Here is a 27,506-nt window from a genome sequence, read left to right as displayed (position 1 = left end):
ATACATGCAAAGATAAAGTGCGCAGGAGTTCTCTTTGCAATTCCCATCCCAGGCAGTACCACATATGAGGGACAGCACAGTAAACTTTAATCTTTAGATACTGGGATTATAACACAAATCATCCCTGCCAAGTGTCCGATCACAGTTTGGGTGTTCAATGTCTCGAATAGAATCTTAAAATCTTTGAAATAAATGAAACGTTATTGTTAAGCCTTACTAGCTGTTGAATTGATGTTTGTATTTTGGATATTAAGCAAGACTGCCCCCCTCAGGACAGGATCTGAAAGAGAAGACTTGACTTCACGTTCTATAAACATTCTATAAAAAAGTATAGTAAAAAGGTGCTGAGCACCGCAAGCTAAATCCTGCAAGTAAATGCGTTAGATAAGTGAACAGAGTGAACAACAGGAAACAAACATTACTAAGACACCATTTTAGTTATTCTGTTCACTTTCCATAACATCTTTATTGTCTCATTTTAAACATATTTACAGGTCTTTTTTTGTTCAGTAAAAATACAAATATGGAACACTTTTTTCAAAATCAACATCCTCCCGGCGACTGACGGTGCCAAAGAACGCCTGGGCTTTCTACCCAGACAGGAAGCAGTGATGTCAGAGTGAGGATGTCAGAGTGAGGTGGAGGTGATAAACATACTTCATACCATTCTACCCCAGTAGGCTGCTGCTACTGCCACCACCACGAGGAGGGAGACACTGAGCTGCTGACAAATGGGGACTGAGGGAGCAATAGCAGGGGAGAAAGAGAGGAATAGAAGCTGGAGGGATAGGAATGAGTAGAACGGGTGTGAAAGAGGAATAGAGTGAGACAAGTGTTGTACAGGTGCAGCCAGGTGGTACTCATTCAAGACATGAGAAATTAGTGACAGAAACCAACCAATTAGCTAAGCAGCAACACAAATATAGTATGGCTTTATCGATTGGCAAGGTGAGTTGTTCTGTAATCAGCCCAACCCCAACATTATCCTCATCACTATTCCTTCATCATCATGGGTCTGCTAGAGCGACAGCTGGGTTTCTAGCAGACTGGTGTATGAGCTTGTGGGGTATGAGCTTGTGGTGTGTATGAGCTTGTGGTGTATGAGCTTGTGGTGTGTATGAGCTTGTGGGGTATGAGCTTGTGGGGTATGAGCTTGTGGTGTGTATGAGCTTGTGGGGTATGAGCTTGTGGTGTGTATGAGCTTGTGTTGTGTATGAGCTTGTGGTGTATGAGCTTGTGGTGTATGAGCTTGTGGTGTGTATGAGCTTGTGGGGTATGAGCTTGTGGTGTGTATGAGCTTGTGGGGTATGAGCTTGTGGTGTGTATGAGCTTGTGGTGTGTATGAGCTTGTGGTGTATGAGCTTGTGGTGTATGAGCTTGTGGTGTATGAGCTTGTGGTGTATGAGCTTGTGGTGTATGAGCTTGTGGTGTATGAGCTTGTGGTGTATGAGCTTGTGGTGTATGAGCTTGTGGTGTATGAGCTTGTGGTGTATGAGCTTGTGGTGTATGAGCTTGTGGTGTATGAGCTTGTGGTGTATGAGCTTGTGGTGTATGAGCTTGTGGTGTATGAGCTTGTGTATGAATAACATTTTGTAAAATAAAAATACATTAAAAAAAGTATTGGCCAAAGGCGTCACACATAGCAACACTTGATAAGGCTTTAAATTAATTGATACTTCCAACAAAAATGGTATTTCTTCCAGGGTACATTTCTATTTTGCAGTGTTACCTTCAGTCCCCTAAACCTAAAGTATATCCCCATCCACTCCAATGCACCAATCACAGATTCCTCACTAAACACAGCAGAGTTCCTTCCGTTCTATCTACTGTTGCAGAAACAACATTCATATGAAACACAAAAGGTCCATTAAGAACACAGCCCATAGAGAATGAATGGCATATCATTCAACATACTCATTGCACAGGTGACGGAACCCAAGTCCTAATATGCGAGTGGTGATTGGAATGAGAACAAGAAACAGTTTAGGTAGAACCCTATCAGTAGGGTGGGGAGTTGTTCCTGATCAGGAAAAACTCCAGGCTATACCCATCAGTGGTAGTGTTAGAGCAACAATATGGCTCCGTGTCAGTCATTTTAAAAGGAGTCAAAGACACAGAGATAATAAATGAAGGGCTTTGTGTCTTCAGCTCCTACAGTGCTGTAACTTCACTCCATTTTCCCTCTCAGTAATCCAAGCAACAAAGTGCATAACAATTTATCCACAGGGGCCATTTTATCAGCAGACAAGAATCACGGCCAAATCAAGACCTGTCCAATTTGCCTGTGGAGTGTTAGTGATTTATGGAAAGACAGGAACAGAAATTGACCAGGCAAGAGGAGTGACTGGAGAAGTGAAGAAATATGACAAGAAAGAGAAGATGGAGGTGGAATGGAGTGATAAGACAAGGTTGAGAGGAGAGAGAGAAGCAGCATCGGTTGAATAGCAGCAACAAAATTATTTGAGGCCAGGCTAAGCTACAATATGTCACCTGCTAATGATGAGAGATGGAAAGAGAGAATGATAGAGAAAGAACAGAAATGGCAGAATGTAGCATAGAGAACGCAAGGGATATCAATTCCATTTCACAGGCCCACTTTAGAAAGGTGCCAGAGGGGGACGCATTAAGCCGTTGCTCCTATCCACAAAGCAACACTGATACAGTTCCAGGTCAAGAGAGTAAACAGAAAATGGCAGACGGACCAGGAGGGTCACAATGTTGTGTCCCCGCCAATCAGTGTCCAAAAGATAGAATGAAAAAAAAACAGTTTTACTGTCAGTCTGACTCTGTCTGGAATATACCTATCCCTTCAGAGAAGTCTGTCTGTTTGTTCGTTCAGACTCCATACACCCTCTCGCCCCTGTATGCGTCCGTTATGAGACAGTTTGGTGAAAACAAATCAAGCCTCCTGACAAAAAAAGTCACATTACGAGGGCAATCACAAAAGCTGAACGCACCCACCGTCCTTCTGATCAGCAGAGAGCTATAGAAAGTGAGAGCGAGAGAATTAAAGAATAAGAAAGGGAGCTATTGTTCCAGTCCCCTCCACTCTACAATGGTCTGAGCTCTCTCCTTCTGCAGTCTGTAGTAGTGAGAGGGAGAGATGGAGGCAGGGAGGCAAGGACGCATTGGTCCCCTGGAGGACCTCTGGTCTCTACCGCTGGGCCTGGCTCCCTGGGAGGGTGAAGTTGGCCAGGTGCAGTACCGGCAGGGGGTGGGCCTCCGTGTTGAACACCCAGCTCTCCAAAGGCATCAGGTCATCACTAGAGAACAACAGGTACAGATACCTGGACAAGATAGAGGGAGGGCGAGGAAGAAAGACAAGGAGGAGGGAAAGAGTAGACAATATTCAGCTGCTATATTCTGTTCATCAGTGCTACTTGTATGGTACAGGTGAGACAATGTGAACAGCAATACAGTCACCAGCAGAGGGTAGTAAAGCACACAGTTGCAGTGCATTCCAGGGGCTGCCAGGCCAGGACATCCCCATCTCAAACTAATAGGAAGTGAATGAACAGGACACAGGGGAGCTGCCCCTTCCACTCCACCTCACCTCAGCCTAAAACAACAACCATTGTAATATCACCCTAGAACAGGGGCTGGCCAACCCGAGAGCTATTGGGTGTGCAGTCTTGATTCAAAATGGCTGAGGACTTACTTGAGCGTCTCGGCCAGGAAGAAGCTCTGCTGAACGTCGTCGTAGGTTGGGTTGGACGAGTAGACATCCTTGACCCCGGAGAACCCCCCGCTGACCCTGCAGTACTTATCTATAGCCTGGAGGGGGAGACAGAGAGCAGCACTGTTAATCACCATACATTAGCCCTTTACACTCTAACCTATTGATGGGTTACAGTAACATGCTATAAATTACATCAGGCTCTGTGCTTCACCGCGCTGTATCGGTTTTGACTGACAAACGTTCTGAACTTGAGCACCGCACATGACAAGAAGTTGCCCCCTTCCCTGCAGCTAATTGGGCAACATTTGCACATATTTTGTTGTCTGAGTGCGGGAAATGCTGTAAATTAAGATGACTATGTATTTAGATTTTTATAATAAATACCGCTTTGATGTCATACAAGCAAGCACTGTTGACTCCTTTCTATGGGCACCAAAATGACAATTTCTCTGAATTGCCTCGTGAAAACACAAAGATTGTACTCTTCTTTGAGTTATACAAGTGCAATGAAATTACTTAGGAACTGTGCCCACTTTGGAGAGGTGTGTGGCCACTTGGAGACACCAGTTAGCCCACTGACTCAAACTCTGTCTTACGTTCCAAGATGGCGTAGCAGTCGGACGTCTGTTTTGTCTTGTCCCATCCCGTGTATATATCGTTTTCTTCCTATATATTTTTAATCTCAATTTCCTTCTACGGACTGAACAAACTCTCCTGCAACCCGCCTCACCCAATGTGGTACGGATCTGCTATTTTCTACACTTTAGAACCGGAACCCCCATCAGAAGCTAGCCAGCTAACTAGCTAGCGTTCTACACCGTTAACTTGGACATCAGCCAGCCTCAGCCCGGTCAATTCCTGCCAGTCTGCACAGCGCGATATAAACCCAGAGCATATCGGACTGCTTTTTCTCTACCACATCTCCGGATTCCCACCGCAAGCTCAGACCTTTACATATGCCTCTCCCTAATGCCAATATGCCATGTCTATTGCTGTTTTGGTTAGTGATTGTCTTATTTCACTGTAGAGCCTCCAGCCTCAATATGCCTTAGCTATTGAGGCTGGAGCTATTACTTTTAAAAATCCACCTTTCCAGAAACAAGTCTCTCACCATTGCCTGCTAGTTATAGACCCCCTTCAGCCCCCAGCTGTGCCCTGGACACCATATGTGAATTGATTGCCCCCATCTATCTTCAGAGTTCATACTGTTAAGTGACCTAAACTGGGACATGTTTAACACCCCAGCCGTCCTACAATCTAAGCTAGATGCCCTCAATCTCACACAAATTATCAAGGAACCTACCAGGTACAACGCTAAATCCGTAACCATGGGCACCCTCTTAGACATCATCCTGACCAACTTGCCCACTAAATATGCCTCTGCTGTCTTCAACCAGGATCTCAGCGATCACTGCCTCTTTGAATGGGTCCGCGGTCAAACGACCACCCCTCATCACTGTCAAATGCTCCCTAAAACACTTCAGCGAGCAGGCCTTTCTAATCAACCTGGCCCGGGTATCCTGGAAGGATATTGACCGCATTCCATCAGTAGAGGATGCCTGGTTGCTCTTTAAAAGTGCTTTCCTCACCATCTTAAATAAGCATGCCCCATTCAAAACATGTAGAACTAAGAACAGATACAGCCTTGGTTCACCCCAGACTTAACTGCCCTTGACCAGCACAAAAACATCCTGTGGCGTTCTGCATTAGCATCGAATAGTCCCAGTGATATGCAACTTTTCAGAGAAGTCAGGAACCAATATACTCAGTCAGTTAGGAAAGCTAAGGATAGCTTTTTCAAACAGAAATTTGGATCCTGTAGCACTAATTCCATAAAGTTTTGGGACACTAAAGTCCATGGAGAATAAGAACACCTCCTCCCAACTGCCCACTGCACTGAGGATAGGAAACACTTTCACCACCGATAAATCTACGATAATCGATAATTTCAATAAGCATTTTTCTACGGCTGGCCATGCTTTCCACCTGGCTACCCCTACCCCGGCCAAAATCTCAGCACCCCCTGCAGCAACATGCCCAAGCCCCACCCCCGCTTCTCCTTCACCCAAATCCAGACAGCTGATGTTCTGAAAGAGCGGCAAAATCTTGATCCCTACAAATCTCCTGGACTAGACAATCTGGACCTTCTCTTTCTAAAATTATCCACCGAAATTGTTGAAACCCCTATTACTGGCCTATTCAACCTCTCTTTCCTATCGTCTGAGATCCCCAAAGATTGGAAAGCTGTCACAGTCATCCCCCTCTTCAAAGGGGGAGACACTCTAGACCCAAACTGTTAAAAATCTATATCCATCCTGCCCTGCCTTTCTACAATCTTGGAAAGGCAAGTTAACAAACAGATCACCAACTATTTCGAATGCAACCGTACCTTCTCCACTATGCAATCTGGTTTCCGAGCTGGTCATGTGTGCACCTCAACCAATCTCAAAGTCCTAAATGATATCATAACCACCATCGATAAAAGAGTACTGTGCAGCCATCTTCATCAACCTGGCCAAGGCGGTCAATCACCGCATTCTTATCGGCAGACTCAATAGCCTTGGCTTCTCAAATGACTGCCTTGCCTGGTTCACCAACTACTTCTCAGACAGAGTTCAGTGTGTCAAATCGGAGGGCCTGTTGTCCGTACTTCTGGCAGTCTCTATGGGGGTGCCACAGCGTTCAATTCTCGGGCCGACTCTTTTCTCTGTATATACAGTGCCTTGCGAAAGTATTCGGCCCCCTTGAACTTTGCGATCTTTTGCCACATTTCAGGCTTCAAACATAAAGATATAAAACTGTATTTTTTTGTGAAGAATCAACAACAAGTGGGACACAATCATGAAGTGGAACGACATTTATTGGATATTTCAAACTTTTTTAACAAACTAAAAAAGTAGAAAAATTGGGCGTGCAAAATTATTCAGCCCCCTTAAGTTAATACTTTGTAGCGCCACCTTTTGCTGCGATTACAGCTGTAAGTCACTTGGGGTATGTCTATCAGTTTTGCACATCGAGAGACTGAATTTTTTCCCCATTCCTCCTTGCAAAACAGCTCGAGCTCAGTGAGGTTGGATGGAGAGCATTTGTGAACAGCAGTTTTCAGTTCTTTTTTTGTGATTCTCGATTGGATTCAGGTCTGGACTTTGACTTGGCTAACACCTGGATATGTTTATTTTTGAACCATTCCATTGTAGATTTTGCTTTATGTTTTGGATCATTGTCTTGTTGGAAGACAAATCTCCGTCCCAGTCTCAGGTCTTTTGCAGACTCCATCAGGTTTTCATCAGAATGGTCCTGTATTTGGCTCCATCCATCTTCCCATCAATTTGAACCATCTTCCCTGTCCCTGCTGAAGAAAAGCAGGCCCAAACCATGATGCTGCCACCACCATGTTTGACAGTGGGGATGGTGTGTTCACTGTGATGAGCTGTGTTGCTTTTACGCCAAACATAACATTTTGCATTGTTGCCAAAAAGTTCAATTTTGGCTTCATCTGACCAGAGCACCTTCTTCCACATGTTTGGTGTGTCTCCCAGGTGGCTTGTGGCAAACTTTAAACAACACTTTTTATGGATATCTTTAAGAAATGGCTTTCTTCTTGCCACTCTTCCATAAAGGCCAAATTATTGACTGATTGTTGTCCTATGGACAGAGTCTCCCACCTCAGCTGTAGATCTCTGCAGTTCATCCAGAGTGATCATGGGCCTCTTGGCTGCATCTCTGACGGCCAGGTCTTGGTAGATTTGCAGTGGTCTGATACTCCTTCCATTTCAATATTATCGCTTGCACAGTGCTCCTTGGGATGTTTAAAGCTTGGGAAATCTTTTTGTATCGAAATCCGGCTTTAAACTTCTTCACAACAGTATCTCGGACCTGCCTGGTGTGTTCCTTGTTCTTCATGATGCTCTCTGCGCTTTTAACGGACCTCTGAGACTATCACAGTGCAGGTGCATTTATACGGAGACTTGATTACACACAGGTGGATTGTATTTATCATCATTAGTCATTTAGGTCAACATTGGATCATTCAGAGATCCTCACTGAACTTCTGGAGAGAGTTTGCTGCACTGAAAGTAAAGGGGCTGAATAATTTTGCACGCCCAATTTTTCAGTTTTTGATTTGTTAAAAAAGTTTAAAATATCCAATAAATGTTGTTCGACTTCATGATTGTGTCCCACTTGTTGATTCTTCACAAAAAATACAGTTTTATATCTTTATGTTTGAAGCCTGAAATGTGGCAAAAGGTCGCAAAGTTCAAGGGGGCCGAATACTTTCGCAAGGCACTGTATCAATGATGTCGCTCTTCCTGCTGGTGATTCTCTGATCCACCTCTACGCAGATGACACCATTCTGTATACATTTGGCCCTTCTTTGGACACTGTGCTAACAAACCTCCAAACGAGCTTCAATGCCCTACAACACTCCTTCCGTGGCCTCCAACTGCTTTTAAATGCTAGTAAAATTAAGTGCATGCTCTTCAACTGATTGCTGCCCGCACCCTCCTGCCCGACTAGCATCACTACTCTGGACGGTTCTGATTTAGAATATGTGGACAACTACAAATACCTAGGTGTCTAGACTGAACTCTCCTTCCAGACTCACATTAAGCATCTCCAATCCAAAATTAAATCTAGAATCAGCTTACGAATTTCGCAACAAAGCCTCCTTCACTCATGCTGCCAAACATACCCTCGCAAAACTGACTATCCTACCGATCCTTGAATTCGGCGATGTAATTTACAATATAGCCTCCAACACTCTACTCAGCAAACTGGATGTAGTCTATCACAGTGCCATCCGTTTTGCCACCAAAGCCCCATATACAGTAGGGCAAAAAAGTATTTAGTCAGCCACCAATTGTGCAAGTTCTCCCACTTAAAAAGATGAGAGAGGCCTGTAATTTTCATCATAGGTACACTTCAACTATGACAGACAAAATGAGTGAATTTTTTTTTTTTATGAATTTATTTGCAAATTATGGAGTCATATTTCCCTCTCTAATTTTAAGCATCAGCTTTCAGAGCACCTTACCGATCACTGTACCTGTACACAGCCAATCTGTAAATAGCACACCCAACTACCTCATCCCCATATTGTTACTTATCCTCTTGTTCTTTTGCACGCCAGTATCTCTACTTGCACATCATCATCTGCACATCTATTACTCCAGTATTAATGCTAAATTGTAATTATTTCACCTCTATGGCCTATTTATTGCATTACCTCCCTACTCTTCTACATTTGCACACACTGTACATCGAAATTCCTATTGTGTTATTGACTGTACGTTTGTTAATGTGTAACCCCCGTGTTGTTGTTTTTGGTCGCACTGCTTTGCTTTATCTTGGCCAGGTCGCAGTTGTAAATGAGAACTTGTTCTCAACTGGCCTAACGTGTTAAATTGAATAAAGGTGAAATAAAAATGTAAATAAAAAAGGTTTCACCTGCCCCTATCATTTTACGAATGTAATCCAGAGTATTTACAGATTTCATTATCAACAAATGGGGCGAAAAGTACCGTAAATGTAAAATGCACATCCAATCAACAGTGTAATGTTAGGATTGTGTCAGGTGAACGGTTGTGTCCACCTTTATTCTAACCTTTTTTTCCATAATAATTGCTACCATGATTATGCATATCGTTTTGTGTGTGTGTACACAGCTTCTCTCTGCTGGGCTAATTTCTGAGGGCTATGCACTACAACAGCTGGGCACAACTAACTTCAAAACACATGACTCACACACACTCAGATGAAGTTGGATGAAGGAGCCCCTAGACACTGATCTAAGATTTTATTTCACTAATGGTCAAGTTTAGGAATTAGAAAGGTAAGGTGCCCAGGAGCTACTACCCAGTGCCTAAGGTAAAACAGTATGTGTGTATGAGCGTGCGTCAGTGTTTTCCATGAGCGCTGTCTGTCGGCTAAACAGCCGATAACAGACTAATTGTCATCCGGCTACTTTTTTCATTTCATAAATGAACTAAGCTTCTTTTCATTTACGATTCACGGTTTAATTCGTGAGTCAGAAAAGTCCACATTGGTGTCTCCCGCTAGAACAAACAATATGCATCTTCTAGTGATCATTTTTTAAATTTATTTTTTGTTCTCATTTGCAACTGCGACCTGGTCAAGATAAAGCATATTTTATTTATTTATTTTTATTTATTTTACCTTTATTTAACCAGGTAGGCAAGTTGAGAACAAGTTCTCATTTACAATTGCGACCTGGCCAAGATAAAGCAAAGCAGTTCGACACATACAACGACACAGAGTTACACATGGAGTAAAAACAAACATACAGTCAATAATGCAGTATAAACAAGTCTATATACAATGTGAGCAAATGAGGTGAGAAGGGAGGTAAAGGCAAAAAAGGCCATGATGGCAAAGTAAATACAATATAGCAAGTAAAATACTGGAATGGTAGTTTTGCAATGGAAGAAAGTGCAAAGTAGAAATAAAAATAATGGGGTGCAAAGGAGCAAAATAAATAAATAAATTAAAATTAAATACAGTTGGGAAAGAGGTAGTTGTACGGCTATGTACAGGTGCAGTAATCTGTGAGCTGCTCTGACAGTTGGTGCTTAAAGCTAGTGAGGGAGATAAGTGTTTCCAGTTTCAGAGATTTTTGTAGTTCGTTCCAGTCATTGGCAGCAGAGAACTGGAAGGAGAGGCGGCCAAAGAAAGAATTGGTTTTGGGGGTGACTAGAGAGATATACCTGCTGGAGCGTGTGCTACAGGTGGGAGATGCTATGGTGACCAGCGAGCTGAGATAAGGGGGGACTTTACCTAGCAGGGTCTTGTAGATGACATGGAGCCAGTGGGTTTGGCGACGAGTATGAAGCGAGGGCCAGCCAACGAGAGCGTACAGGTCGCAATGGTGGGTAGTATATGGGGCTTTGGTGATAAAACGGATTGCACTGATAGACTGCATCCAATTTGTTGAGTAGGGTATTGGAGGCTATTTTGTAAATGACATCGCCAAAGTCGAGGATTGGTAGGATGGTCAGTTTTACAAGGGTATGTTTGGCAGCATGAGTGAAGGATGCTTTGTTGCGAAATAGGAAGCCAATTCTAGATTTAACTTTCGATTGGAGATGTTTGATATGGGTCTGGAAGGAGAGTTTACGGTCTAACGAAACACCTAAGTATTTGTAGTTGACCACGTATTCTAAGTCAGAGCCGTCCAGAGTAGTGATGTTGGACAGGCGGGTAGGTGCAGGTAGCGATCGGTTGAAGAGCATGCATTTAGTTTTACTTGTATTTAAGAGCAATTGGAGGCCACGGAAGGAGAGTTGTATGGCATTGAAGCTTGCCTAGAGGGTTGTTAACACAGTGTCCAAAGAAGGGCCGGAAGTATACAGAATGGTGTCGTCTGCGTAGAGGTGGATCAGGGACTCACCAGCAGCAAGAGCGACCTCATTGATGTATACAGAGAAGAGAGTCGGTCCAAGAATTGAACCCTGTGGCACCCCCATAGAGACTGCCAGAGGTCCGGACAGCAGACCCTCCGATTTGACACACTGAACTCTATCAGAGAAGTAGTTGGTGAACCAGGCGAGGCAATCATTTGAGAAACCAAGGCTGTCGAGTCTGCCGATGAGGATATGGTGATTGACAGAGTCGAAAGCCTTGGCCAGATCAATGAATACGGCTGCACAGTAATGTTTCTTATCGATGGCGGTTAAGATATCGTTTAGGACCTTGAGCGTGGCTGAGGTGCACCCATGACCAGCTCTGAAACCAGATTGCATAGCAGAGAAGGTATGGTGAGATTCGAAATGGTCGGTAATCTGTTTGTTGACTTGGCTTTCGAAGACCTTAGAAAGGCACGGTAGGATAGATATAGGTCTGTAGCAGTTTGGGTCAAGAGTGTCCCCCCCTTTGAAGAGGGGGATGACCGCAGCTGCTTTCCAATCTTTGGGAATCTCAGACGACACGAAAGAGAGGTTGAACAGGCTAGTAATAGGGGTGGCAACAATTTCGGCAGATAATTTTAGAAAGAAAGGGTCCAGATTGTCTAGCCCGGCTGATTTGTAGGGGTCCAGATTTTGCAGCTCTTTCAGAACATCAGCTGAATGGATTTGGGAGAAGGAGAAATGGGGAAGGCTTGGGCGAGTTGCTGTTGGGGGTGCAGTGCTGTTGTCCAGGGTAGGAGTAGCCAGGTGGAAAGCATGGCCAGCCGTAGAAAAATGCTTATTGAAATTCTCAATTATGGTGGATTTATCAGTGGTGACAGTGTTTCCTATCTTCAGTGCAGTGGGCAGCTGGGAGGAGGTGTTCTTATTCTCCATGGACTTTACAGTGTCCCAGAACTTTTTTGAGTTAGTGTTGCAGGAAGCAAATTTCTGCTTGAAAAAGCTAGCCTTGGCTTTTCTAACTGCCTGTGTATAATGGTTTCTAGCTTCCCTGAACAGCTGCATATCACGGGGGCTGTTCGATGCTAATGCAGAACGCCATAGGATGTTTTTGTGTTGGTTAAGGGCAGTCAGGTCTGGGGAGAACCAAGGGCTATATCTGTTCCTGGTTCTAAATTTCTTGAATGGGGCATGTTTATTTAAGATGGTTAGGAAGGCATTTAAAAAAAATATCCAGGCATCCTCTACTGACGGGATGAGATCAATATCCTTCCAGGATACCCCGGCCAGGTCGATTAGAAAGGCCTGCTCGCAGAAGTGTTTCAGGGAGCGTTTTACAGTGATGAGTGGAGGTCGTTTGACCGCTGACCCATTACGGATGCAGGCAATGAGGCAGTGATCGCTGAGATCTTGGTTGAAGACAGCAGAGGTGTATTTAGAGGGGAAGTTGGTTAGGATGATATCTATGAGGGTGCCCGTGTTTAAGGCTTTGGGGAGGTACCTGGTAGGTTCATTGATAATTTGTGTGAGATTGAGGGCATCAAGTTTAGATTGTAGGATGGCTGGGGTGTTAAGCATGTTCCAGTTTAGGTCGCCTAGCAGCACGAACTCTGAATATAGATGGGGGGCAATCAGTTCACATATGGTGTCCAGAGCACAGCTGGGGGCAGAGGGTGGTCTATAGCAGGCGGCAACGGTGAGAGACTTGTTTTTAGAGAGGTGGATTTTTAAAAGTAGAAGTTCAAATTGTTTGGGTACAGACCTGGATAGTAGGACAGAACTCTGCAGGCTATCTTTGCAGTAGATTGCAACACCGCCCCCTTTCGAAGTTCTATCTTGTCTGAAAATGTTGTAGTTTGGAATTAAAATGTCTGAATTTTTGGTGGTCTTCCTAAGCCAGGATTCAGACACAGCTAGAACATAGCAGTGTGAACAGACAACAACAGAGTTACACATGGAGTAAACAATAAACAAGTCAATAACATAGTAGAATTTTTTTTTTATATATACATTGTGTGCAAAAGGCATGAGGAGGTAGGCAATAAATAGGCCATAGGAGGGAATAATTACAATTTAGCAGATTAACACTGGAGTGATAAATGATCAGATGAACATGTGCAGGTAGAGATACTGGTGTGCAAAAGAGCAGAAAAGTAAATAAAATAAAACCAGTATGGGGATGAGGTAGGTAAATTGGGTGGGCTATATACCGATGGACTATGTACAGCTGCAGCGATCAGCGATTGCTATGGACCCTGAGACTAAACACCTCCCTCTGCAACTGGATCCTGGACTTCCTGATGGGCCACCCCCAGGTGGTAAGGGTAGGTAACAACACATCCGACACACTGATCCACAACACGGGGGCCCCTCAGGGGTGCGTGCTCAGTCCCCTCCTGTACTCCCTGTTCACTCATGACTGCATGGCTAGGTACAACTCCAACACCATCATCAAGTTTGCCGATAACACAACAGTGGTAAGCCTGATCATCAACAACGAGACAGCCTATAGGGAGGAGGTCAGAGACCTGGCCGTGTGTTGCCAGGATAACAACCTCTCCCTCAACGTGATCAAAACAAAGGAGATGATTGTAAACTACAGGAAAAGGAGGATAGAGCATGCCCCCATTCTCATTGACAGGGCTGTAGTGAAGCAGGTTGAGAGCTTCAAGTTTCTTGGTGTCCACATCACCAACAATAGGACTCCTGGCCATAGGACTCCTGAAGAGCTAATCAATGGCTACCCAGACTATTTGCATTGCCCCCCTCTTTTACACTGCTGCTACTCTCAATTTATTATCTAAGCATAGTCATAGTCACTAACTTTACCTACATGTACATATCTCAACTAACCGGTGCCCCCGCACATTGACTCTGTACCCCCAGAATATAGCCGCTACTGTTATTTTACTGCTGCTCTTTAATAATTTGTTACTTTAAAATATATATTTTTTTACTTAACGCTTATGTTTCTTAAAGCTGCATTGTTGCTTAAGGGCTTGTAAGTAAGCATTTCACTGTAAGGTCTACACTTGTTGTATTCGGTGCATGTGACAAATACACTTTTAATTTGATAAGACAGCCTGTCAGTCACAAAGTGAGAGATGACAAGGAAACACCGCTGGTTTGTCAGTGTGCTGTCTGTCCCCCCGCCCGGGTACCTCTTATTTTTGTGCTCTGGTTGGCTGCAGTCAAATTTATTTTCACAGAAGAAGGTGAGCATGATGTTTCTTCATCGTCTCCTGTGAGTGAATTTACACATTCCATGTAAGTGGTAAAGATGAGATGAAATCAACATAATTATCATTTTGTGGCACATTCATTTATTTTCTTTCATATGTTCTATAGGCTTATGCTATAGCCAGCTGCGGAGCCGGGGCGCATCGGCTATTTACTGTGGTTTGATTGATGACCGAACAGCAAGTGCTGACCAGTTTACAAAAGGTGTCAAACTGACTGAATAAAGTCAATCTCCTATATCCCTTTGCTATTCATAAATCTAGTTATGTCCAAACATCTTGTTTTTATTTTCCTAAGATTCAAAGCCCATGTTGAAACTTGCCAGTGACTGCTAAAGTGACTTCTCAGCAGGGTTGCCAGGTCTAGCTGAAATTTCTAGTCCAATGACCATTCAAAACCTGCCCACAAAGCTTGAAAACTAGCCCAATTTTTTGGGGTGCGCAGCAAGCAAGCAGTTGCCACATTTATCCAATAAAGGGATGATTGAGGGGGAACCAATTATCTCTTGGCTCCACAATGTCTGTGTGCCAGTCACTGTGTCTCCGTGAGCTTGTCCAGAATGGGAGTGTCTAAAATGACAATTGATATATATCCTAATGTCTTGGTACTATGTTGTACAAAGAACGAGAAGTAGAACCTCGTTTTAGGAGAGCAAACTGAACAATAATTTATAGCTAATGCTGTCTGGCTATGGAATTCTCTTCTCTCAAGTAAAGTCTTCCTTTGTAATGTTCCTAAGATCTGTTATTAGTCATGTGAGTTGAGATGGGTGTCTTGGCTATAAATGATACTAAGAACTGTTTTGTAAGCACTCTCAGAGAATTCATTTATAGACACTGAATTGATCTGAGAGTCACAGGGTTGTGATGGAGCTCATATAATTAAAGATTGACTTTATGATAACTCTGACTTGTGTGTGGTTTGCTCTCATGATTTGGTAAATACAGGAAATTTCCACTACAAATCTCATAATTAAAATTCCTCAAACATACAAGTATTTTATACCATTTTAAAGGTAATCTTGTTGTTAATCCCACCACGGTGTCCGATTTCAAACAGGCCTTACAGCGAAAGCACCAAATGATTATGTTAGGTCAGAGCCAAGTCACAGAAAAACACAGCCATTTTTCCAGCCAAAGAGTGGAGTCACAAAAATCAGAAATAGAGATAGAATTAATCACTAACCTTTGATGATCTTCATCAGATGACAATCATAGGACTTCATGTTACACAATACACGTATGTTCTGTTCGATAAAGTTCATATTTATATCAAATAATCTCTGTATACATTGGCGCGTTATGTTCAGTAGTTCCAAAAACATCCGGTGATTTTGCAGAACCACGTCAATTCACAGAAATACTCATTATAAATGTTGATGAAAATACAAGTGTTATACATGGAACTTTAGATAAACTTTTCCATAATGCAACCGCTGTGTCCGATTTCAAAAAAGATTTACGGAAAAAGCAAACCATGCAATAATCTGAGTACGGTGCTCAGACACCCAACAAGCCAAAAAGATATCCGCCATATTGTGCAGTCAACAGAATCAAAAGGATGTTTTTAACATAAATCTTCAATAATGTTCCAACCGGAGAATTCCTTTGTCTGCTACCTCTCACGTGAACGAGTGTCACGAGTTTGTGGCACTCTGCCAGACCACTGACTCAAAGAGCCCATATGAGCCCCTCCTTTACAGTAGAAGCCTCAAACAAGTTTCTAAAGACGGTTGACATCTAGTGGAAGCCTTAGGAAGTGCAACATTGCCAATATCCCACTGTATCTTCAATAGGGAATGAGTTGAAAAATCAACCAACCTCAGATTTCCCACTTCCTGGTTGGATTTTTTCTCAGGTTTTTGCCTGCCATATGAGTTCTGTTATACACACAGACATCATTCAAACAGTTTTAGAAACGTCAGAGTGTTTTCTATCCAAATATACTAATATGCATATTTTAGCAACTGGGATTGAGTAGCAGGCAGTTTACTCTGGGCACCTTATTCATCCAAGCTACTCAATACTGCCCTCAGCCATAAGACGTTTTAAGACTACAAACCATAAATTGCCTATTTGCAAGATTGACTTGTCATTTCAAAAGGCATAGGCTACTGACTAAAATCTGGGTTTATGATTGTAATTCAACTTTTTCTGAGCTACATGCAGGTAGCTTAAATGGCCCCTGATAGGCCGACATCTCATTTCAGGGAAAAGTCCAAAACGAAACTGACATTAAATGTGGAAAATGATAGAGTTGTATGACCATGATCACAATTGATAACTTCCAATTTAATTAACTAAAAATGGCCATTAATAATAGTATAATAAGACAAGGCTTCAACAACAATAAACAGAAGTTATTTATTAAATTCGTTTGCCAGCTCCAGGTAGCCTACATAAGAGGCACAAACTGATTTGCAACGACTCCAGCGATATTGTCATTTCAACATATTTATTGTGTCAAATGGTAGGCTACAGAAGCCTACAATGGCATAGAAATGAATAGGATATTTGAGAGCCAACAGATGCAAATGTATCATTCTCCACATTTAATGTCAGTTTCATTGTGGACTTTCCTCCCATAACATAAGCAGACGAGGGATATCCATAACTTTCCATTTCAAATTTCCCCTCACACAGAGCTCAAGACCCAAGAACTGAGCATGAGTAAAACCCTTTGCTTGATATGGTTTTCCATAATCAAAGTCGACATTAGAATACCATTTACTTTAAACCACCCCCCAAGCAAATATATCTAAAGTGCTCTAGTGTGCCTAAAGTGGGTTTCCAGTGCTTTGTCTCCATCATTTCTTGATGCGCATCAGTTCTAATGCGTTAATATGTTTTATAGAAAAATGGTTGGAAATAGATGTCTCTATATTGACTATCTAAATAGCATACCTACAACTGGTAAAAAGTTGTCACGATGTGTGCTTGTGCTGCTCTCTCCTCTCACTCACGAGACTCAGCAGCCCCCTGCAGAGCTCTCTCAACCAGTGCACTCAACATAAACCCAACCACTCCGGCCCTCCCCACTACTCACTCTCCGGCCCTCACCCTCCCCACCCACTCAGAAACAGCCTGCTCAGTGCCTGATATTTCACTGTGACCTGCTGCTGACTAATATATATATATATATATATATATATATCCGACCTCCAATCACCCAACCTCCACCCAATTGAGATGGACCGCAGAGTGAAGGAAAAGCAGACAAGTGCTTAGAATATGTGGGAACTCCTTCAAGACTGTTGGAAAAGCATTCCAGGTGAAGCTGGTTGAGAGAATACCAAGAGTGTGCAAAGCTGTCATTAAGGCAAAGGGTGGCTATTTCAAAGAATCAAAATATATAAATATACTTTTTTGGTTACTACATGACTCCATGTGTGTTATTTCATAGTTTTGATGTCTTCACTATTATTCTACAATGTAAAAAATAGTAAAAATAAAGAAAAACCCTTGAATGAGTAAGTGTGTCCAAACTTTTGATTGGTACTGTATATATAAACATAGCCTACCTATTGCTTTTGTAATTTCTTTGCACTGGTTAGAATCAGTTGCCTAAGGCTGCTTGAATGCAGAGGAGAGGCGATGTTGTGGTGCTGTTTCTTTGCGTTTCTGTCTTGCTCCAGTATACTGGGGTGATGTTAGTGTAAATGTGTCAAAATATTTGAGGTGTTGGCAGCTGCATAGGCTATTCTCGTTGAGTGTGACGACATAATGTTACCGTTTTATCCACAACTCTGTCCATCGCCGTTGTAATCTAGTGGGAAGACAAAATGTTCCCAAACTGGAGATTTAAACAATGATGGAGGATCCTCCAATTCTGGTTTATCCACCACTCGCCATCGTACAGAACTAGTTCCCGGTTGCGCCTCACAAAAGGACAGTTTGAAATGCACCCAATAAGATTCAAATTTTGATTACAACATGCGCATAGGCTCAAGTTGCTTTAATAACGGAATAGGCAGATTTATATATATATATATATCTTTTAAATCTCAGATTTACTCCAGAGGCATAGGCCTATAAGGCAGCGTAGACATAGCATATAGGTGTAGTGTTTTTTTCACAGTGCGGACCGAACTGAGGTCCCCATACCAAACGGTTTGGTACAAATACCTGCACCGTTACACCACTAGTAGATAAGACTCCTTTTTCTGACTAGATTACTAATCTACTGCCTTCCTTCAAATTCCCACCCACAGTGTTTGATTGACAGGTCTGAAACCCTAACAACTCTGTGACTCACAAACATCCTGCCCCCTCCCCTGACAACCCTACCCACAGCAATTGATTGACAGGCCAAACTGTTAAAGCGATAGTTCACCCAAATTACAAAACGACACATTGGTTTCTTTACCCCAAGAGTCCACAGAGCATAATTTGAATAACAAACATCAATGTGGCAATTTATATCTTGCAGCAAAACTGTAAAATATTACTTTAGAAGAGAGGTTTAATGTTAAAAAAGTTTCTTACTTAGAAAATAGTCCTAATTATATAGGCCTATGCAACGACAATATGCAAAAATAAAACACTGAACTCATACATTTTCAGTCATTTTAAGTCATGTCTTTCTACGCAATATTACCAATCTGGAAGGTAAAGTATTCAATAATTTAACTGTGTATTTTGGATGGAATCAAGGCATTAGAAGGTACTAGAGGGGCCACCAAAATAGAGTTCATTCTGAAAAAAAAAAAATCCCAGGGGGCATGCCCAGGTTTTCTACTCCATGTACTTACGGAAAATGTGTGTGATCAAACATGAGCTGATGGGAGATCAGAATCTGTGTAGAACCTGTCTGGTGCTTTTTATGAGAGGTAGAGAAGGAGAGAAAGGGGCATGACAGAGGGTGAAAGCAGCAGAGAGCGAGGGAGAGAGTACCATAGACACAGAGAAAAGCAAAGCCAAGTTTCTGTTCAAAAGAGAAAAAGAAGATGAAGGCAGAAAGAGAGACAGAGCAAATAGAAAATGAGAGCAAGTGAAAATGAAAGAGTAAGAGAGAGGAGGAGAGGGAAGGAAGAGGGCTGTGTGGTGCAGAGGAGCAGTAGTGGAAGAATTAAGAAGTGTACTCCCTCCATCTCCACTCAATCACTCAGGCTGAGGGAGGCTGCATTCAGACCCACAACAGCTCTCAGCTCTCAAGAGCACCAACATTACCAAAAGCCAGAGGGCAGCGCACACACTCCACACACAGGAATAGATAGAGAAAGGAGGAAAAGGAGGAGATATAAGGAGAAGGGAAGAAAGAGGGATAGAAGAAAAGAGGGAGAGAGATGAGATGGGTGAGTGGTGGCAAGGAGGAGGAGAGGGGGAGTGGAGGGAAGGCCAGAGAAAGAGAGAGAACAGAGTGAAAGTGGTTGAGAGGAGGATTGAGAGAAAGGAGGCAGAAGTGTTTCAATCTGACCTTTGAAAATAAAAGCCTCAGTGGGGAACAGATATGACAAAAAGAGGATGATAACGGGAGAGAGAAAAATATGAGAACAGTAAATACTCCTTTCTCAAGTAGGATTAGTCTGTTGTGTGTTCACACACTGATCCGCTCTCCTTTTACAGTTGCAATGGGTCGATACACTTATCCAATTCTTTCAGATCTACACTGGTGCAGGGAAGTTGCCTGGCTACCCAAACTCTTGCTCCGGCCAAACGTTACGCCAGGCCCATGGACGTTAGTTTCTTCTCAGCAATTAGTCTGGATCTGAGTATCTCCCCGACAAGTTCTAGAACACAAACACATTCTAACCATTATGATTGGTCCCAGAAACCAATGGGTTGGGCCAGAGCCAGAACACACATGGGTAAAGCAGCATTTTCTTTGATACTCTGATTGGTTAGAGATGATCCAATTCCTGATAACACCCCTAATTTTGACATCCCCACAAACAACTTCAACGATGGCAGTCTCAGACTGAAGTATGTAGCGAACATAGAGCAGCGGAATCAAATCAAATGTATTTATAATGCCCTTCTTACATCAGCTGATATCTCAAAGTGCTGTACAGAAACCCAGCCTAAAACCCCAAACAGCAAGCAATGCAGGTGTAGAAGCACGGTGGCTAGGAAAAACTCCCTAGAAAGGCCAGAACCTAGGAAGAAACCTAGAGAGGAGCCAGGCTATGAGGGGTGGCCAGTCCTCTTCTGGCTGTGCCGGGTGGAGATTATAACAGAACATGGCCAAGATGTTCATAGATGACCTGCAGGGTAAAATAATAATAATCACAGTGGTTGTAGAGGGTGCAACAGGTCAGCACCTCAGGAGTAAATGTCAGTTGGCTTTTCATAGCTGATCATTCTGAAGAATTCAGTTTGAGTCTTCCGACAAGCTGAGAAGGTACTGCTAGATGCTACGGATTCATAAGGGAACGGGCATGGATGGATAGGTAAACTCATAATGGCAACATGTGACTCGTTTCAGGAAACTAGGCGTATGTCACACGTGACTACCTCACAGGAGAGGCATTTGAACGTAAGCTTCTTTTTTTATTAAAAGCTGTTTTTTTTGGGCAGAAAGGCCTTCTGGAACATGTGAACTTTCATGTGCCTTAATAACAAACGTGTATGCCATCTGTAAATGCAAATAAAATGGTTACTCTTCAAGTCTAGTTGGTTTAGCCACAGAAAAAGATGATGAGTTTGGATTGGTCTGCCATGTAGCAAGCGTCTGTCTATAACATGAGCCGGTCAGTATGTGTAGGTAATCCTTTCTAACGCGGCTTTTTTGAAGGATATCACGTAGGAGAACCGCAAAAGTGTTGCTCTCCACTTTCTGGAGGACTGAGTTTCCAAATCAGTGGAATACCCGGTGGCGTTAGAGTACAATAGCGAAAGAGTTGGAGAAAATTCTGGCGTTTGATTGCAAATATGCAGAGGGAGTCGAAAAGAGAACACCTGTCTCCGGATTACATCTTCAAACTAAGGGCAACCATGGCATCCGTGACAGAGAGGAAGAAGTGTCCATCCATCTATATGGGTAAGATAGAATATCTGAAAATGTAGCTAGCTTGACTAAGTTTCTGCTTAGCCTGCTGGCTCGCTAGCTAACTTTAGCTGGCTGGCTCGCTAGCTAACGTCATGTGTATAATCTGTGTAGTAATATTATTTGAAACTCAGAGCCATTTGCATTGCTATTTATAGCCTAATGTTAGCTAGCTAGCTAACATCGAACCTGGTGGGTTAGCTACCTGCAGATTCATGCAGGGTAGTAACGTTATGAGTTTGGATTATGGTTTAGCTAGATAGCTAGCTACATCTCTAAACAAAAGACTCTACTGTGCAAGTAACCATTTCACTACACCTTCTGTATCCTGAGCATGTGACAAGTTAACTTTGATTTTATTTGATATAGTATGTGTTTACCCGAGATGGTAATGTGAAGGAACATAACCTGCACCAAAGTCAAGTTAGGATATAACGCTAGGCCAATGAGACAGTGTCCAAGTTAAAAAATTCTACATATGAACACCCTGCTTTTATTCCGTCACACTCACAACCGTAAGCTATTTTCTATAATTGGGTCGCCATTAACATGTAAATAATGATCTTGTTGTGAATTTATTTTCCTGTAATAATGAAGACAAATGAGCTAAAGTGAAGACGTTGTCAGCTATATGAAATGGTCATTTTTAGAACTGAATAGCCAGCTCACTTAACATTAGCTAGCTAGCTAACAAGCTAGAAACGACCCAAAACATTGTTTAGAAAGTTGCTTTTAGTTGCCTGGTTTGCTAGACTGAAATCCAGTACCAGTCAAAATTTCGTACACACCTACTCATTCAAGGGTTTTTCTTATTTTTTTAACTATTTTCTACATTGTAGAATAATAGTTAAGACATCAAAACTATGAAATAATGTAATAACCTAAAAAAGTGTAAACAAATCAAAGTAGCTACCCGTTGCCTTGATGACAGCTTTGCACACTCAACCAGCTTCATGAGGTAGTCACCTGGAATGCATTTCAATTAACAGGTGTGCCTTGTTAAAAGTTAATTTGGGGAATTTCTTTCCTTCTTAATGCGTTTGAGCCAATCAGTTGTTTTGTGACAAGATAGGGTTGGTATACAGAAGATAGCCTTATTTGGTAAAAGACCAAGTCCATATTATGTCAAAAACAGCTCAAATAAGCAAAGAGAAACGACAGTCCATCATTACTTTAAGACATGAACGTCAGTCAATCTGGAAAATTTAAAAAACGTTGAAAGTTCCTTCAAGTGCAGTCGCAAAAACTATCAAGTGCTATGATGAAACTGGCTCTCATGAGGACCGCCACAGGAATGCAAGACCCAGTGTTACCTCTGCTGCAGAGGATAAGTTCATTAGAGTTACCATTCTCAGAAATTGCAGTCCAAATAAATGCTTCAGAGTTCAAGCAACAGACACATCTCAACATCAACTGTTCAGAGGAGACTGCGTGAATCACGCCTTTATGGTCGAATTGCTGCAAAGAAACAACTACTAAAGGACACCAATAAGAAGAAGAGACTTGCTTGGGCCAAGAAACACGAGCAATGGACATTAGACCGGTGGAAATCTGTCCTTTGGTCTGAGTTCAAAATTTAGATTTTTGGTTCCAACCGCTGTGTCTTTGTGAGATGCAGAGTAGGTGAACAGATGATCTCCGCATGTGTGGTTCCCACAGTAAAGCACGGAGGAGGCGTGATGTTGTGGGGGGTGCTTTGCTGGTGACACTGGCTACATTCCAAACACTTAAAAGACACACCCTATCCCCTCAGCCCTTAAAAATCAGCCCTTATGACACTTCTGATGACGTATCATGACGTCTGACGAGTATACACTTGCAAGGCAAGTGCCGTAAATTCGTCACTCATTCGTTCCGCGACGATTGTGTTTTCAGCCACTGGTAGCTTGTGGGTGCTTTATATGCTCTACAGTCAATTATGATTGCATGTCTAAAGTACTTAACTATATAATTATTAAAATACGCCTACTGTATGATAGCTAGCAAATTAAATGAGCTAACTAACGTTAGCCTGTCTAGCTGGAACTTCTGAAGGAAAATATTTTATTTCTACAATTTCCAAAAGCTAACTAAACAAAAACATAATTACTTTTACGAGACGTGTTTGTGCAGTAGTAGCACAATTTCTAACTTATTAACATTTGTTTTTACTTACACTTAAACTTTACTTAAACTTTTGTCTGGTACAGTATACTAAATTCATTTTTAGGTGGGTTTATTGGTGTTAAAATACACTAGTTATGCTCTTTTGGACCACCAGGCTGCTGATGTCATGCAGCAAGTAGTTTTTGTGTTCATACTTTTTCATAACGACAAGTTTGATGTCGGACGACAATAGAATGTTCATGATGTCACTGCGACAACTGTTGATAGATGTAGTATAAATCAGCCTTTAGTCTTGAAATCTTTGGTTGTTTAGTACATGGCCTCACATGTGAATCCTTGAAGAGATGGGTGGGGATAAGGCTTAAGAGGATGTGAATGATTTTGAATGGGTGAAGACAAAGAAGAGCACTCCAGTAGGTGTACCAAAATATTCAAGGCCATTTACTCAAAAGTGAGGTTACAAGTTTATCAACTTCCAAAGCAGAATTACTTTCCCAGTGTTCCTCAACTGTAGTGTATGATACTTAATTTTCTAACTCTTGAGTCTCTACTTTTATTAAATGTAAAAAAAAAAAAAAATTCAAATTTTGCTACATAAGACTGGATCAAGCCGGTAGGTCACATGTGGTTGTAGTAATACTAGTGAGTGATTTTCCAGTGGCTCACCTGTGCTGCCTCCCAGCCCCACTGCCTGTACTTGGGGTCATGGGTGAACCTCCACATGTACCAGTACGTCTCGATGACCTCTGGCCTCAGGATGTAGTATTTCTCATTCTGACGCACCGCCACTGCTTCCAGACCACTGTCAAACTTAAAGGCCTCTGGACCCAGCTTCAACACTATGGAGAGAGGGAGGGAGGGAGATGGGTCCACAACACATTTCCTGCCAATTAAATGTTTGGAGTTAGAATGTAATAGGAACCGATTACAGTGATCAAGAAGCAGACAGATTTGTTCTGCACGCCTTGTCACTGTGTGTGGGAACAGAACACAAGTTCATAAAAAGAGACGGCCGGATAAGACTAGGAAATATCATCACTGCAAAACTTCACTTTCAGGAAGATCAGCCCGATCCCATGGTAACCTCACTTAAAAAAAAACATCATTATTTTAAGCTCACACAAAATCTGATTCACCATCACGCTTATATTCACTTGGCGACAACTAAAATCCATGGCAACCAAACCACCCTATAATAAGTTACCATTTATCCCTAAACTTAATTTGTTTTTCTTATAAGTTTAGGTGTGTGTGTTTCTCCATCTCACCAGTGCGGTCGTAGGACTCATGGCAGGTGTGTGCGATCTCAGCCCCCAGCTGTAGGTAGTGTCCAGCCTTGTCGTCAGGTGAGCCGTCGGCCCCCAGAGCGAACATCCCCCCGGCGAAGCAGGTCAGGTGACCCATCTTCCTCTCCAGGTGGCCATTCTTCCACTCCCCGATAAACGTCAGGCCGCCGTTGGACTTACGGATCAGGTGGCGCTCGATTGCCTGGAAGGAGATGCGGAAAGGATATATATGGGTGGTGGTGATGGTAGGAGTAGGTGTATGTGGGTTTAGGGAGCAGGGTGTGTGGGTGGTGGTGATGGTAGAAGGAGTAAGTGTGTGTGGGTTTAGGGAGGAGAGATAGATAAAGGACAGGTAGTTAGTCCCTGGCACAGTAGAGGGAACAGGAACAAAGCTGTTTAAGTGTCCTCAGCTTCAGTCCTTGAGAGCAGCAGCAGAATCTTCTATCCATCCTCTTCCCTGGCACATAATGTACTTGATCAATCAACGTCAATAACTGGCAACAGAGTTCAGGCATCTACTTCCTGTTAAATCGCTCACTGATTAAAATGCAAAGATTAACTGCAGTGTACTGGGCTCAAAGTACTTTGAGGAGTAATCCTAACTATCTGGTCATAAGGATATAGAGCAAGGTAGTTGCTATTTCAGGGTAGGATAGTTGAAACACAGCTGTGTGTATGTCAATCAAAGACATCTCCATGGAGACCAGTTAAAGGTGGCTTGTCTCCATGGAGACGAGGTAAGGGTGGTGCGTACCTCAATGGCGTCGTCGTAGGTCTTGCGGGCCTCTGTGTCGGTCTTGTCTGACATGAGCCAGGCCTTGAGCAGGTACTCATAGAAACTGTCCCCCAGACCTCCAACTGATGTATGGTCTACAAGCGGGGGGGAGAAAGAGAGGAGACGGGAGAAGGATGAGAGGGTGGGAAAAAGAGAGGGTGGGACAAAGTGAGGGAGAGAAAAATAATGAAGATAGAGTGACAAAATGGGAAGATTATAATTTATTCATTGGATGTTTTCATCCAAACCCCAACCAGAGCCAGCACTATTCTACAGAGGGGTTTTAAATTTACAGAAAAAAACGACATGGAGACGCTTTGTCCCCCTTTCAGTGTGATGGCAGAGAAGATTGTGGTTGTTTACTCTCTCTCTGATGTACTCCTTCTTAATGTCCCCAATGTCCCAGTAGAAGTTGATTCAGCCTTTATAGCTGGCCTAGTTACAGTGACACCACATTACAGTGATCCGGAGGCTGTGCCAACTCTCACTCAGTGAGAGGACACAGATGGGTAGGCACGCGTGCACGAAATGCACGCACACACAATCTCTCACAGACTACCCTGAGTCATGAATCCGCAGTATAAAACAATGTGGTATAGTTTAAGTCGAGTAAAGACACTCAGAAGGACGATTGTGTTTTCCCCATGAGGCCTGACACTGTTTAGCTTTATTTGTTAGCCAGCAAGGACTTGCTATTGTGTTGTTGCCTCCCTCTGACTAAAGCCATGCTCTGATGCTAACAGAGCTAGCCAGCTTATGACTCAGCAGTGTTAACCAACAGTGAAGCTAACGATGCTAACCAATGCTGAGGGAGTCATTGAGAGCAGTGGGGCGAGAGCAATTAGCGGTCCGAGTCCACAGCTAGTGCTGGGGCTAACGCCTAAATGCTTATGGCTAATGGTAAATGAATGCTGTGTGAAATGTGCTGGCTGGGCAAAGTAGCATGTACAGCACTGTGGAGAGGTGTGTAGTGGTGAGATGGGCATCTCTTCAGCAGATGTTATAGTGGTGTGTTATGTTAGTCAGGGGAGAGCTAATGCTAACAAATGTGCTGCTGGAACAGACAGTTTTTATAGTAGTTGACAGCTGGGACTTTACGACGATAACACTACTCGTATGTCTGTCTTTATGTCTGTCTCTCTCTCTATGGGTCGGTTTTAAATACCTACAGACATCTCTTTGATATTACACTGGCACTTTCTATATGGCTACAACGCATACATTCACATCTCTCACACACAGTGGTATAGACTTATGGCACACGATTACTTTGATTTTCCATAGTCACACACTGCTCATTACTTTGAGTGACAATCCTCCTTCCGTCTCCTGCAAAGACACACACTCAGAGCAAAGTGTGCAGAGAGAGAGAGAGATGAGCTGAAGAGACTCACAGACACAAAGTCAAATGTTTTCTATGCAAAATTGGCATTCCCCTGGCAAAAGAGAGAGAGAGAAGTTGCTATGAATAATTCGTTCTCATTTGAGGGATGGAGAGATTGAGAGAAAAAGAGAAATAACAAAAAACTACGCAAACAACATTGGAGAGGGGTAGACACTGTAGGGCTCTGTGTGTGTGTGTGTGTGTGTGTGGGTGGGGGGGGGGGTCAGGTTGAGCAGTGAGAGGCAGAGACAGTAATTAAACCTCTCTCTCATTCAGGATAATAAACAGAGTTAGTTAAGATGCCGCCTGCCAACAGCTTCTAATTATACATATTTATTAAAGAAAAAAACAACACTACTCACACACATTCATTTACTTAGCCTAGCGCCCATTGCACCTGCATTTGAATAAAAGGAAATAGAATTGAATTCAGTAAAATTAAATGAAATTCAAACGCTTCTTCTATTTTATATTAGGTGTAGTCTATACAAATATACATCTTGTACATAAAACATGTTGTTATATACATGCATATAAAATATTGTTTAAACAATTTATTTTCAGGACCATCTCTTAAAATGAAAACCTATATGCAAATATTGTACGTTATTACATATTGTTCAATATGGGGAAAATACGACATTCCCCAGAATGCAATAGTTTAAACCTCAAGTTCACCCTCAGGCCA

The 27,506-nt window shown here is 42.6% G+C and overlaps 1 protein-coding gene across 1 annotated transcript in view; it reads right to left on the bottom strand.

Annotated features, from left to right (window-relative positions):
* Positions 1–432: 432 nt before the first annotated feature.
* LOC109870951 (mannosyl-oligosaccharide 1,2-alpha-mannosidase IB) overlaps positions 433–27,506 on the bottom strand; it is a 144,620-nt gene continuing 117,546 nt past the window's right edge. Inside the window, exons 11-15 of the mRNA XM_020461669.2 lie at positions 25,414–25,529; positions 24,642–24,861; positions 24,040–24,212; positions 3,659–3,774; positions 433–3,287 (exon numbers count right to left, since the gene is read on the bottom strand). Coding sequence (XP_020317258.1) covers positions 3,155–3,287; positions 3,659–3,774; positions 24,040–24,212; positions 24,642–24,861; positions 25,414–25,529 — 758 coding nt within the window. The 3' untranslated portion in view covers positions 433–3,154. The remainder of the gene's footprint in view (positions 3,288–3,658; positions 3,775–24,039; positions 24,213–24,641; positions 24,862–25,413; positions 25,530–27,506) is intronic.

This window comes from Oncorhynchus kisutch, linkage group LG26 (genome assembly GCF_002021735.2).
Source record: "Oncorhynchus kisutch isolate 150728-3 linkage group LG26, Okis_V2, whole genome shotgun sequence".
Classification (NCBI taxonomy): Eukaryota; Metazoa; Chordata; class Actinopteri; order Salmoniformes; family Salmonidae; genus Oncorhynchus; species Oncorhynchus kisutch.
Note: the sequence above shows the minus strand (reverse complement) of the source record. Positions and strands in the feature narration are given on the sequence as shown.